The sequence below is a fragment of the Zootoca vivipara genome, chromosome 2, assembly GCF_963506605.1.
Source record: "Zootoca vivipara chromosome 2, rZooViv1.1, whole genome shotgun sequence".
Lineage (NCBI taxonomy): Eukaryota > Metazoa > Chordata > Lepidosauria > Squamata > Lacertidae > Zootoca > Zootoca vivipara.
Genome location: NC_083277.1, coordinates 102,842,319 through 102,856,436, shown reverse-complemented (window position 1 = coordinate 102,856,436; position 14,118 = coordinate 102,842,319). Strand labels below are relative to the sequence as shown.

General features: G+C 39.4%; 1 protein-coding gene across 6 annotated transcripts in view; it reads left to right on the top strand.

Moving 5' to 3' along the window:
* CEP112 (centrosomal protein 112) overlaps window positions 1-14,118 on the top strand; it is a 196,765-nt gene that overhangs the window by 92,475 nt on the left and 90,172 nt on the right. For all 6 annotated transcript variants that reach the window (XR_004691856.2, XM_035104028.2, XM_060271977.1 and 3 more), the window contains exon 20: window positions 3,318-3,500. Coding sequence is in view for 5 of the 6 variants with exons in the window: in XM_035104028.2 (XP_034959919.1) it covers window positions 3,318-3,500 (183 nt within the window). In the remaining variant the exon portion in view is untranslated. The remainder of the gene's footprint in view (window positions 1-3,317; window positions 3,501-14,118) is intronic.

The following is a 14,118-nucleotide window of genomic DNA, read 5'->3' as shown; positions in this document are numbered from 1 at the left end:
AGCTGCAAAGTAGTTCCAACAAGTTTTCCCTCCTACTTGCCAAGCTTTTAATCAGTGGCTAAGAAATCCTAGGTATTCGTTAGAATCCATCTCCTTACATACCACATCTTTTGAATTTTCCTGCATTGTCCCAGGTAAATTGCTGCTGCATTCTGGGAAAAAGAGCAGGAACAATGAGGTCAGTACAATGCAAACACACCGGCAAGAGCACTGAATTGTCTCCACCAATGTTATTGCACCTTACAGCTGCCTTACCGCTCCCCCACTCTGTCTGGCATAAAGTAGTGACATAGCCAGAGGGGAGGTCAGGTGAGCACCGCAGCTCCACCATGCTGTCCTCCATTGATGCTAGGGGCAATTTCTTCTAATATATCTATATTTAAATGTGTTGTTTGTTGTTGTTTAGTCGTATCCGACTCTTTGTGACCCCATGGATCAGAGCACGCCAGGCACTCCTGTCTTCCACTGCCTCCCGCAGTTTGGTCAAACTCACATTAGTAGCTTTGAGAAAACTGTTGTCCCCTTCTCCTTGTGCCCTCAATCTTTCCCAGCATTCTAGGGAGTCTTTTCTTCTCATGAGGTGGCCAAAGTATTGGAGCCTCAGCTTCAGGACCTGTCCTTCCAGTGAAGCACTCAGGGTTGATTTCCTTCAGAATGGATAGGTTTGATCTTCTTGCAGTCCATGGGACTCTCAGGGGTCTCCTCCAGCACCATAATTCAAAAGCATCAATTATTCGGCGATCAGCTTTCTTTATGGTCCAGCTCTTTAAATGTACCACCCCTTAATTCCAGGTTTGCCATCCCACTGTAGTGTATCCAAGAAATGAAAACCTAGATGGTTACTATACCAGGATACAATTGGAAGTGTGTCCCTGCTTCATCTATGAAGGATTTGGATCACTAGGGGTAGTGGCTAGGTTCAATCTCCACAGTAGTAGTGGCACCAAATACAAAACATTACATTTTACCATACAAGTCATCCACTCCTAAAGGAGATATCTTCAGAGGACTTACTCTGTCTCTCCTCAAAGCATACAGGGTTTCTTCTCTCCAAGCACCACCCTGGGTTTCTGTAAATATTTCGACTTTCTCTTTGTTGTACACTGCCTTTTACAGTATCAAAATGATGGATATTCTGCTAGTTATAATGAAAACAAGCATATAGGAAAGAGAGGATACAGAAACTGATATTTGTGCTTTTCTGACAATTCTCTTTGATTTAAGAGTTCACAGGTAGGGATACTTCATACATTTCTTTGATGAGCTGAAAGGGCTCAATGGAATGCTGCCCAAGCCATTTTGCGGCCTGAGGCAAATGGCAAGATGGCACCTCTCCCCAGTCCTTGTACTGCAAGACTGGTCATTCACAGTGGTGACAGTACAGTGTCCTTTACTGCAACAGATGGCACCAAGCTTGCTTAGGGGAAGTAGGTCAGAACACATGGCACACACAGCTCTGTCCCCTACTTAGCATTTTGCCACCCGGAACCTCACTTTGTCTCATAGTAGTGCTGGCCCTGGTTTAAGGGGACTAGAAAGGGCAGCAGGGCTGGACCACCAGAAAATCAGTTGGCAAAGGGAAAACCATGATGCCAGTGAAAGTATTTCTAGTATTAATTTGTAAATTGAGCTTCAGTTTTGTTTCATTTTGCCAAATATTTATGAGCCAGTTTTTAGAAGTTTGGAACAATGTGTTTTGATTCCAGCGCTCATTTTGCATGGAAGCTCATCCTGTTCTGCTCAAAAAGGCTTCCTTCCATATAAGTGGATTCAGGCCTTGATGTGTTAGATAAAAATGTGTGAGTATGTAGGCAAGGGCAGGGGAAGTTAGCCAGTTTTAACTAATGCATAGTTCTAGGTAACTCACTGCTGAATGTTCTTTTTCAGGATTATAATTATGATGCTTTGCTTTTATTAAACGGTGCAAAAAGATGTAAAGCACAGTGTGTAACACAACCCGATTCCCTTCTGAGGTTGGAAATAAAATAAAAATACTTCCCCTTAGTCCCTGAATAGGGAGGGGGCAGGAATCTTTTAATTGCAGTGTTACAAATGCACATAACAGCCATTTCCAAGGACACATTTGCAGCTGCCGATGACAGAAAATGCCAACTTAAAAAATGAATGCTATCGCTTTAAGATAAGGTGCCTGCGCACTTTTACCCACACAAACAAGATCGATTTTGAGCAGACTCCTACTGTTTGCTTTCTTTTCTGAAGAAGAAGAGGAAGAAGTGGGATTCTCACGCTGACTATAACCAACATATTCTCGATAACGTGCTTTTTCTTCTTCTCCTGAAATCCACCAAAACTGAAGAAAAATCCAAGTGACTGTTCTTAGCAGCTGTGTGGCCTGGAGTTCACTAGGAAAGCTGGCTTCCTGCAGTCCCCTATTCATCACCTGCTTCAAAGGCAGCCTAGCTGGCTATAGTTTGCAGGCCAGGTAGGGTGCCATTGTGCACAGCCTGGGAGGATTAGTATCAAAGCTGCGGCAACCAGGCCCTTGGTCTCGGGCTGCCATTCAGTCTAGCAGGGAGAGGCTAAGACTGGCCAAGGTCATCGTATCCAGTGTGGTGTGGACTGGGAAAGGATCCTTCCTGAGAATAGAATGCTTCTTATGAAATCATGGCGCAAGCTTGCAGCACAGCAGGTGCCCTCCTGAAACACATACATCTGTTTATGTTGGTGTACCGTAGCTGACAGCGGAATAATAGGGCTCTTGTTCAATGTGTGTGTATGTGTGTGTGTATATATATATATTTCTCTTTAACGAAAATAATATATGTATAGTCGCCTAGATGGGCTTTTATTTTGGAGAAATCATAAAAAAATATTTTAACAGATTTACCGATGCTTTTGTGTGCAAGCATGAAGAGCAGAAGAGGCTGATTTAACCATTTTTAATCTGCGTCGCTGCTGGATGTCAACAGCAGGATACTTGGAGAAACGTATACAGAATGCGACAATGGCGTGGGATTTTTTGTGTGGGTTTTTTTAAAAAAAATTTTAAAAAACCACACACACACACATTCTGACATCCATACAAGTACATTGCGTTTCAAGATGTGCCGTATTTGTTTAGCTGTCACGCTTAGCAAAATTGCTCCGATAGTGTTTTTTATTTTTTTTTAAAAAAAAATAAAGACAAAGGTAACTTGAGGTAAGGATGATGTAATAATAATAATAATAATAATAATAATAATAATAACAATAATAAAAAAGTGAATTGTGGAGGGTGGGGAATTAAGCTGTAAGATGAGTTGTCATGACGACAGGGATGTTCTATTGATGAACTGTACTCTCCATTGTCCAATCAGATAGTAGAGCTGAAGCTGGAGCATGAACAGGAGAAGACGCACCTATTCCAGCAGAATAACACAGAAAAGGATTGCCTGGTCCGAGAACATGAACGGGAAATTGAGAAACTGGAAAAACAGCTCCGGGCTGCCATGACAGAGTACGACAATAAAACCCAAGAATGCAGGAAGCGAGATGTACAGGTAATAATTAATAGCATTTCGAAAGTCATAGGCTTTTAGATAATACTAACAACAACAACAATAAGAACAATTTTATGTTTTTTCCAGTTTGGTGGTTAATGCACGCTTTTGATCACTTGCAAAACACAAAATTTTCTCTCTTTTTCCTTCTACCGCTCCCTCCCCCTGCCACCGCAGAAAAAAGGCTTTAACTGCAAAAACCACAGGTAGCCAGATTAAGAATCCCATGGTGTGCAATAACTTGGCCTCTTATTTATAATCTTGTCTCATTTTCTTTCATGATGGACTTAAGGGGGGAGGTATTTCCTCCCTCCCACTTTATCTACAATAACCTCCCCCCCCCCCACCCGGACAAATCTATTTTCAACATATCTGAGTTATTTGTATGGACTTTTTTGTTATAGTTTTTCTCTGCAGGCAGCCTACAAATAGCTTGTGCTTAAGTTTCCATTTGATTTCTTAGTATTTTCCCCTGGTGTTTTGGGTTTGGGGTATTTTTAAAAATAATTTTTTTGAAATTGATTGACGAGTTCTCCTGATGAACAGTTGAAACGTTTTGAATTTGGAGTTTTCATTAGGTATCTCCCCCCCCCCCCGCATATATCTCTATGCGTGAATGTTTAAAAAACTGATATATATTATATGTATTCACACAAATGAACACACACACACGCGCATATACATACATGAATACATACGTATATTCACACTTTCCAGTTTTCCCAGTTTTATGGTCACTGTTGGAAGCCATTTGGCAGAATAACCTCCAGCTGTGGTAGCATTTGACTCTTCAAACTTATGGATGAAATGTGGACTGTCAGCATGGATAATTATCTTTATTAATTGTTCCGTTTTAAACAAATCATTTTAGTTCATTGTATGGTGTTTGCATTTATCATGCAAGTATATAGGCGTAGTTCATTATCAAGAATATATGCGTTCTGAGAGCCTGAAGTAAAGACAATAACTTGAAAGCATGTATAGTGCTATATATCTATATACCGGTATCTATATATCTGCGTTAGACTAGTTTGGATAATTTTAAACAGAAATGGGCTTCTTTGTTTCTGTGGGTTAACTGCCATATAGTTTTCGCGTTTTGTATTTCTTCCCCCATTCTGGGTGGAACATGATGGCTGTGTTGGCGCCGTTCATTGTAAAATCTTAACTATTGCATTGGTCCATAGCTAAGCAAAATTAACAGCTTATTTTATTATTTTGCCTCATGAAAGTAATATCTTATACAAATCGCGAGTATGGGGTACATCCAGACCATTATACATTTTAATAAATACGTTAATATATTAGAATTATTGGAACCAGTGCTTTTCCTGCTAGTTGGATATTTGCAATGGATGCAATGCACAAAAAGTTTGACTGTAATCAATAGGTCTTAAGCATTTAGTCCAAGTTCAGTTGTAATCATTGGGACTTATTTAATTATGCACTTCAGTTCCATTGACAGAAAATAATCTATGCTGAATGTTGCTGGATTGTACCAGGCAGGGATATGTCTTTTGAGTTGTCACTGTTGAAGCTATCTCATCTTTACTAATCAGCTTGTATGTACTGCCTAATGAGTTCAATTCCTGGTAGCGGTTGGCAATTATGGGGTGTTTTTTTTAATATTTATTTCATATCTACAGTATTATTTTAGTAGTGCTCTAAATTATCCCTTGAGCTTGTATGCTTCCTGATGGTTCTGGTATATATTAGAGATTAAGCAATCCCTAATAAGGTTTCAAAATTTGTTGTTTTTCTGTTGAAATTATTCCCATGTTTATTATTTTTACAATTATTTCAGCATAACTATCATGGCAGTTCAATAAGGGGGATGTACTTGTTCACGACTAGGCCACTTGTTTCAAAATGCTGATGACTATTACTTTTATTAGGATTGGGGGGGGGATGAAGGACCAATCCTGTTGGATCAAACTGATAAACGGTAGTGATAGTACTGATAAAATATTCTATTTACACTTGGCTTTTCATACAAGTGGTATTTAGTGATGTGTTTTACCGCCATCTGCTAAAGTGATTTTGATAGTGACATTAACAAAGCAATAACAATGTGTGTCTAGAAAATCAGTATATGAAGAAGGATGACCCTCATTATAAGGTGTAAGTTTTACGTGAACCATGTTTGTACAGTGTAACTTCACACCCCCATTCCCTCAACAACATCGTGGAAGCCATTTTGTTGAGCTAGCTTCTTCATATCCTTGTAATCATTATTCGTCAGATAAACATATTTTACTTTTTCTGAAAAACCTGAATGATCCATAGTTTGGTTGTTTGCCATTATGGCTATGGAGGCATTTTCCATGACTCTTATGCTATAAGTATAAGTGGATGCATTTTTTTTAAAAAAAAACCTCCATATTGATGGAAAAGTTTCACAAAGTTCTGAAGAGGGGAGCATTTTGAAGAGTCACTAGAAAGGTTTACACTCTTGCAATGTACTGCTGAAGTCTTAAATTAACTACTGAAATAAACAAGATATTATAGACATTATTAATATAAGATACAATCAAATTGGTTTGCAACGCAAGAATGTGAAACTTGTATGAATATCTGTAATACTAGGTAATGTCCCCACAATTATATCAAAATTTTACCTATGTCCAGTTTTAAACAAATTGTTAACTCAAACTGAATTTTCTTGCTTAGAAAGAATATCACTTTTATGTGGACGATCAACAATTGTTTGTTTTCATTTTCATATACCATTTGAATTTCATTTTCTCATCACTATAAACATATGTCTAAACTTTATCTCTTGTTGGGTGATAACATTTGGCAACATCAGCTAATCTCTTAAGGGGATGGTCACCCCGACATCCAAGAGCATATCTTTAGAGTTTTTGCACGTGGCACTAATCCTTCACTGGCATTCTTTGCAGGTCAGTAATTCCATTGAGGTTAAATAGCCTCCTTACTTTGACATTTGGGAGAAAATGTTTTTATTAAACTCAGTTTTAATTCACTATGCTAACACTTGTTTATGTGCATAAATACTATGTACTTTATTTACACACACACACACACACACACACACACACACACACACTGTGTAATTTCTATCCTGCCCTTCCTCCCAGGGCAGCAAACATTCAAATTATAAAACAATTAAAACATTTTTTTAAAAAAATGCAGTACAGATGGAGACTGAGAATAAATGTGTGCATTATATTTCCATCTTTGGAGTTATTTTAATAACATATGAAAAGTACTCAAATTGTGACTTCTAAAACCCATAACCTTGTTATTACAAATAGTCATCTCTCTAAAAGAAAAGATTGGTGCTCTCTTTTCTTAAAAAAAAAAAACTTCATTGCTTTATAACCAATTTTTACCTAGCTGCCAGCAAATGTATCAGTTTCACCACCACAGTCTTTCTTGATCCAGTTGTCACCTTTTCCCAAGCACATGACACATATTCTTGCTACTTCAAGGAGTGAACTGTTCACATCTGCTTCATAGTTGTATCTTCTTAATCCTTATTCCTTGGCTGTTTGACCTTTGGACAAAGAAGAAAGGAATGAACTTCAGAGAAATCACATTACTTTGTTCTGTTGTAAAATGGGCACCAAAAATGAATCCTTTTCTCCCATTTTCTGTTACAATGTGCTGCCCTGCCATTTTCTTCCTCTCATAAATGTTTCAGCAATAAATAGAGCACCAGTAATGTCACAGAGGATTAGTAGTTAAAAAGTTGATATACTGTCCACTTGTCCCCGAACAGCTTCCATTTCCATCAACTGAGCTTGATGAAATAGTGTTTATAGCCTTCCTTGCGTTCTGTTCTTGTTAGTTTACTCTATTTGCCTGTCTTCTTTTCTGTCGCCCTTTCGCTGTTGTATATTTTCCTACTTGGTTTCTCTTAAGCTTCACTGTTCTTTACTACATTTTTCTTCCATTTCTTACTCTATATTTAAAATCCACTGCCACCTGTTTGCTGCTTAATGGGTTCTTAAACAATCATGGTGGTAGTTCATTTGGGGTGTACCTCTTGCCCTCTTTTTATCACTATTAATTTGAAAAGCTAGTCTTAATCTTGATCTATTTGCTTATGGTAATTTCAGTTTTTATTGAGAAACAACCCTATGAAATCTTGCTACATGTTTCTTGCTTAGAAGGCTTGTGGGTGAGGGATATGCCTTTTCCTGAAGTCAAAGACAACAGAGAGACCAATAGAGACATGCATATAAGGCTCCCCTTGGCTTGCAAGCATGCCCCTTGTGATGAGGAGAAGCAAAGCTTTCACTTCTGGTTTTTTTTATTTACCCCTTTCTGTTTTTATTAATCACAGGTTGTATTGTCATGTGAACCATACAAACTTAAAAATCATAGCTATGGTTTGTGGAAGCGACTTGGCTTGCAACCATAGTTTATGCATCTGACTTGTTTTCAGTAGCCATAGTTAAGATTAACCAGAATGCAAAACTCAGGTGACATGCTAAACTGCAATTAAAGCACATCCTTCCAATTTCCTCCTTGTGACCAAGCCAGAGGAGGAGACATTGTGCAGGCAGAAACTGGACTCATTTTTTTGTAATGCCAAACAATGGTTTAGCATTACGTCTGAATGTTACCACAAACCTGTTAGCAGCTTTGGTTACCACATTGCACATTCTGCTTTAGTCAGTAGACAAGAATTTCAAATATTTATCCATTCGCTGAAGATGCTGTCGGTTTGCATTTGCTGTGATCCTCATTGTTAGGACAGTCATTATATCTGTTAACTTTTATGCATATGAAATAAAAGCTACACTTTTGTGGGGGGGGGGGTTAGAAGTTGGCACTGGGAGAAGGTTGCCTGTATATGTCTGGGACACATACACAGCAGTTTTCTTTTCAGTCTTGGCCACACTGATGAATTAGGATGCAGATTTTATTAGTACTGTAAAGCTTTTGTTGGCCCTTGCAGCCACCTTCAGTTTTTCACACCCATTTCCTGACCATAGCCTGCAACATGGGACCTTGTTTAATTGTTTTTAAAATGTGTATGTTCCTGTTTTCTCTTCGCTCTGTTTCACTCAGGGCATAACTACTCCATCTAGGTCTAAGTCATTTGTTTTCCCTAGGGAATCTGGGACGTATAGTTCAGGCAGGGGTGGGTAGAGATCTCCAACAGTATTTTTAGCATTCTCATCAAATCACAGCTCCAATAATTGGGGAGGGAGCTGTGACTGTTAAAGTGGTATGGGACCAGTATAAATTTGTAATATAGACACATTCCCATTCTCTTCTTTCTTCCATTGCTGTTTTTCTCTTCATAATCCATGCAACACACATAAGGCTGGTTTTCATCTGATGCTGAATCATAGTTTAGTGTTCCACAGACTAGCCTCAAGGAGCCTGAGCTCCTTCTGCACTTCCCACACACCCATGTGGCCTGGAGAAGGACTTCTGTCAAGTCTATTTTCACTTTCAGCTTCGCATGAAGTAGAAACCAGGAATCCTAGATTAAAAAGAACTCTGGCTGGTTCGATAAACCGCTTTCATAACTCCTGGCTTAAAACTGGCTTATTGTGAAATTGAGTAGAGTTTGTCTGATATGTAATGCTAAGCTGAGCTTCTTGAAAGGTGAAACTAAACTCACTGAATCTCCTCTCTGGGTCAAGTGGGAGGAACAGCCACAACGAACTATTACTAGGTAACTTAAGATTCAAATATTAAGTGTGGGCATTATGGTAATCCAAAATCTCTGCCTCAGGTCTGGAGAATAATTCGCTTTATAGATCCATTAATTCTTAAGTTGCTTAAAAGATGTTGGAAATACAAAAAATAATTTGTGAATATGATTCTGAGTGGTTGGTTTTCTCAAGTGCTAATATGTTTCCCTATTTCTCGCTGCACAGTTGATCCCAAAGGACAGGCAACAAAAAGAAGGTGAAACAACATCTCATTAGACCAATTTGTGTGTGTGTGTCGTAATATGCATAGTATTCTTAATCAGCCACAATACTTTATTTTATTCTTTGTGTGTTTGAGCTTATTTGCCAGTCAACTGTGGGTGTTTTCTCTAGGTTGATCCAAAAGGCCAGCATTCTGTTGAATTCTGAAATGCCGAACTTGGGAAAGCCCATTCCTATTGAAGCCCAGTTGTCCATATAGCTTTAGCCAAGGGAGCAGACTCTGCTTAGCTTTCCCCCTAACCTTTTCTTTGGATACTGATATTCTGTATCAGCCTTGTTATACAAGTACCTGAGAAGACAGTTCACTTTTACTTTAGTACTTGTTTCCTATCCTAGTTACATGCTTCTAGAGTTTTCCTATAGTGGCCTTTGCACTTTTCTACAGGAAGCCTCTCTCTGTCCTTGCATCTGCCTGCTTAGCCCCCTCTGGCTCTTGGCAGAAATACAATAGAGTGAAATGGCAACTTCCAATCACAAATCAGGGATAATCTGAGGTGCTACTGTTGAGATCATGGGAAAATGTAGGTACATTAACTTGCCCACTGGGCAAAATTATTATGGGGACTCTGAATCAGAACCTGTTGAACTCCTGGACTCTGTGCTTCAGAAAGCAAGTTTGTTGCCTTAATGATCAGTAGGTTTACATGAGAAATAAGATGCCCTCTGCAGCAGTTAAAACCTTACTGTTCTCTGTTTCTCGGATACACTCTTACGGGAAGGCAAGCTTTCAGAACCAGGGATCGTTAAAAAGGTGGATATTGGAACCCCATCATTATCCTGCTCCCAAAGAAGGTTGGGGGTTGCAGACCCGAAATTGGATGTTAGCTTCAGGAACTTTAGGATGGTGACGCTGACCTCCAACAGTAGTCACAATGTGGCAAGGAGATTTCTAGGGTGTGCACAGACTTGAAAGTCTTGCATGTATATGATTCTGTAAAGCCGTGTTGCAGAAGATAATATATGTTTTGATGTATAAGATAAATATGAACGGCAAAGTGGATTATCTGGCAACATGGCTTTGGATAGAGAGACGGTGATAAAATGGAAGAAGGAAAGGTTAGTGAAAAGGAGGTTGTTTTACTTAGTCATGGTGGAGAGGAATCAGGTTTGAAGCCCAGATTGTGGATATAATATATAGCCATAGAACAGGGTGATGTCAATAGAGATACAAAGCATGCAAAGGAAAGTTTGAATGGGAACTCTATTTTCAACTAGTTGTTGTTGGGGTTTTTTTAGCCTATCTACAGAGTTCAACCCATGGTGAAATATTATCTGTCCAGTTGGCAATGTAAAATTGGACATCAAGAATGAAAGACAAAATACAGGCATGTAGAATACAGTATTGGTAGCCTGTGTTGAAATGATACTGCATGAATCCCCTTTTCCCCAGTTCATAGAATCATAGAATCATAGAATAGAATCATAGAATCGTAGAGTTGGAAGAGACCACAAGGGCCATCCAGTCCAACCCCCTGCCGAGCAGGAAACACCATCAAAGCATTCTTGACATATGCCTGTCAAGCCTCTGCTTAAAGACCTCCAAAGAAGGAGACTCCACCACACTCCTTGGTAGCAAATTCCACTGCCGAACAGCTCTTACTGTCAGGAAGTTCTTCCTAATGTTTAGGTGGAATCTTCTTTCTTGTAGTTGGAATCCATTGCCCCGTGTCCGCTTCTCTGGAGCAGCAGAAAACAACCTTTCTCCCTCCTCTATATGACATCCTTTTATATATTTGAACATGGCTATCATATCACCCCTTAACCTTCTCTTCTCCAGGCTAAACATACCCAGCTCCCTAAGCCGTTCCTCATAAGGCATCATTTCCAGGCCTTTGACCATTTTCGTTGCCCTCTTCTGGACACGTTCCAGCTTGTCAGTATCCTTCTTGAACTGTGGTTCCCAGAACTGGACACAGTACTCCAGGTGAGGTCTGACCCAGAGCAGAATACAGTGGTACTATTACTTCCCTTCATCTAGATGCTATACTCCTAATGATGCAGCCCAGAATTGCATTGGCTTTTTAAGCTGCTGCATCACACTGCTGACTCATGTCAAGTTTGTGGTCTACCAAGACTCCTAGATCCTTTTCACATGTACTGCTCTCAAGCCAGGTGTCACCCATCCTGTATTTGTGCTAGTGAAATCCTTCACTTTCATTGAACAAGGACAGGACCAAGACCTAGACCCTGGGTTGCTATACCATCTCTGAAGAAATAACATTGAACAGGAGCCAGCAAGAGATACTAAGACTGTGGACACACTATATGTTTAAAGCACATGACGTCCCCCAAGGAATCCTGGGAACTGTAGTTTGTTAAGGGTGCTGTGAATTGTATGTATGTGAAGGGTAAACTACAGTTCACATGATTTAGGGGGGATCATCATGTCCCTTAAATGTATGGTGTTCATGCAAACTTAGGAACACCAGCAAAAAATTAAGAACCAGATGAGGACAGTCCGTCACTAGGGTTGGACAGATCTGAGACATACGATGTGGGCATGTCCAATGATACATTTGTTTTGGTCTGACATTGTTGTCTGTATCAAATTTGTGCTAGTGAAATCCTTCATATTTGCTGATGTTTATGTGCTTTTAAATCAGATTCCTCTAGTGTGGGGATTAGCAAACAACAAAAGTGTATTTTATGAGTCCTTGTGGTTGCTAAGAGACTCATACTTTGAGCCTGGAAGGATAAACACCATCTATTAACCCATGGTCTGAAGACCTCACTGCCCTTTTTGCATTCGAACATATTCTTCACAAATGTGGATACCTCTCTGGACATTTGGAAGACTAATATCTATATGTTTAAATTAAGGGGGACTTACTGTATTCTCAGTGTGTGTTGATGGTTGTTTTTTTCTCTTTAACTCCTCCCTCCCATTTTTTCCTTGTTAATTTTTTATGGGGCTGGGCAGATCCTTTACAGTTGGTCTGCCCCAGGCCTCAGGATGAGGCCAAGGCTGTCCCATTCTGTTTCCAGGTGGGTTTTTAATGGGGAATGTGGTTGGTCAAGGAAGCTGTGGACCCAAAAAGGTTGAAAACCTCTGTCGTAAGGGAAAGAACTTAGGTTTCCTTTTGCAGCAGTGTCTCCATGTCATTTTCTAATACTTGTTGGACAGCAGATTATTTCAAATAGATCACCTAAAGTAATATGGCTAACATTTGTTTTTTAAAGCTTGCTACCCTATTCTGTATAGGTCAATTTATTTAGAACACATCACTGTCATTTCTTTGTTTTCAAAATCAAAGTAATTCACTCTTTCAGAAACAGGGAGCGACTGAAAAGCTGTCAGTGTTTTAACATTTTTGTAGATTTTTTTTAAATGATAAAATAGCTGTTGGTTTCATAGCATGTCTTTAAAGCAGCATGCCTTTCAGATTCCTGAAATTCAGGTAGCAAGTTAGCTTGGGGGTAAGGGGAATATAAGAACACTATAGCTCTTCCTTTGAAGTACTGAGTCATTTTTTGGATCTTTCAACTCTCTTTGGCCCAAATTACAGACAATGTTCATACCTCAATTACTTTGAGATGACTTTTTGTGATACTTAAAAGAAGTCAATATGCAAAGGATGATGCGGAAACTGAACTTATCAAAGACATTGTAAACTTAAATTTATTTGGTTGATATGTTTTCATCTGTTCTATGCTACCTGATGGCAATGTATGACCAGGAGTTCACATATTTTGGCTTTTCCTAGTAGGCTGCCATTCTTTGTGCTTGCCACAGGGCAGAGGTTTCTCACACCACACTAAGCTTTGGACTAGATAGCAGCAGCATGAGTTTCTTATGTTGCTTTTGTCTGTTGTGTTGAACTTTGCAGTAGACAGCCTCCATAGAGAACCACTCTCTCTCTTCTTTTGTACAGGAGAAGAGAGGTATTGGAGCACATTGAGCTGTAGATCAGACAGATCTGCTGTTGCAAAGCTCAGCATAAGTTAGCGTGCTTGCCCTTCATTTTCTGCAACTTGTGGAAAGCTCAGGGGAGAACTCTCTTCAGTGTTTATCATCCTACCTCACCTGAGATCTAGGACTATTACCTCTAGGAAATGGATTTTTGGAGGCCTGATGGTTAATGTACAATTGTTTCATTCTGACAAAAATAGAGGTTAAGCAGGCCAGATGTTTCTCTTTATTTAGTAGAGTATAGTGTGCTGTGTGATCATTTGGAGGAAGGGTGAATGCTTCCTATCTCATCTCTTTTTAAGCTTGAGGCATTTAGGATGAGAAAAAGAAGGTTATCTATCCCCATGACTTGGACCAATCAATATCTCATAAGCAGAGCTTGTGAGAAACCAAAAAGATGCTTGTGAATGTTTCTCATTCCCCATGCTAATATAGAGATAAGCAGGAAGAAGATCATAAAATTCACTCTGGGTCATCCTAGTCAGGAATTGCCTCATTAACCAGAGCAGGGTAAGTAATGTGTAGTTACAGAGTGATTAACATTTCAAATAGGGAGTTCCGGGAAGCTTGACTTGTAGTCGGACTAGAAAGTGCGCTCCTTATTTGTAACAGACGGGGAGGTACAAAATAGAAATGACTTCTTGGCTGGAAGCCCAAGTGTTAAGCATCCCAATATACGCTTATCATAATTGTGCCTTGAAATCAGATTTTGATTTGCTAAGATGAATTCCAGTTTCAGCTAAGACATTGTGTTTTATTGTGTGTAGATTGTGAATCACTGGCTTTC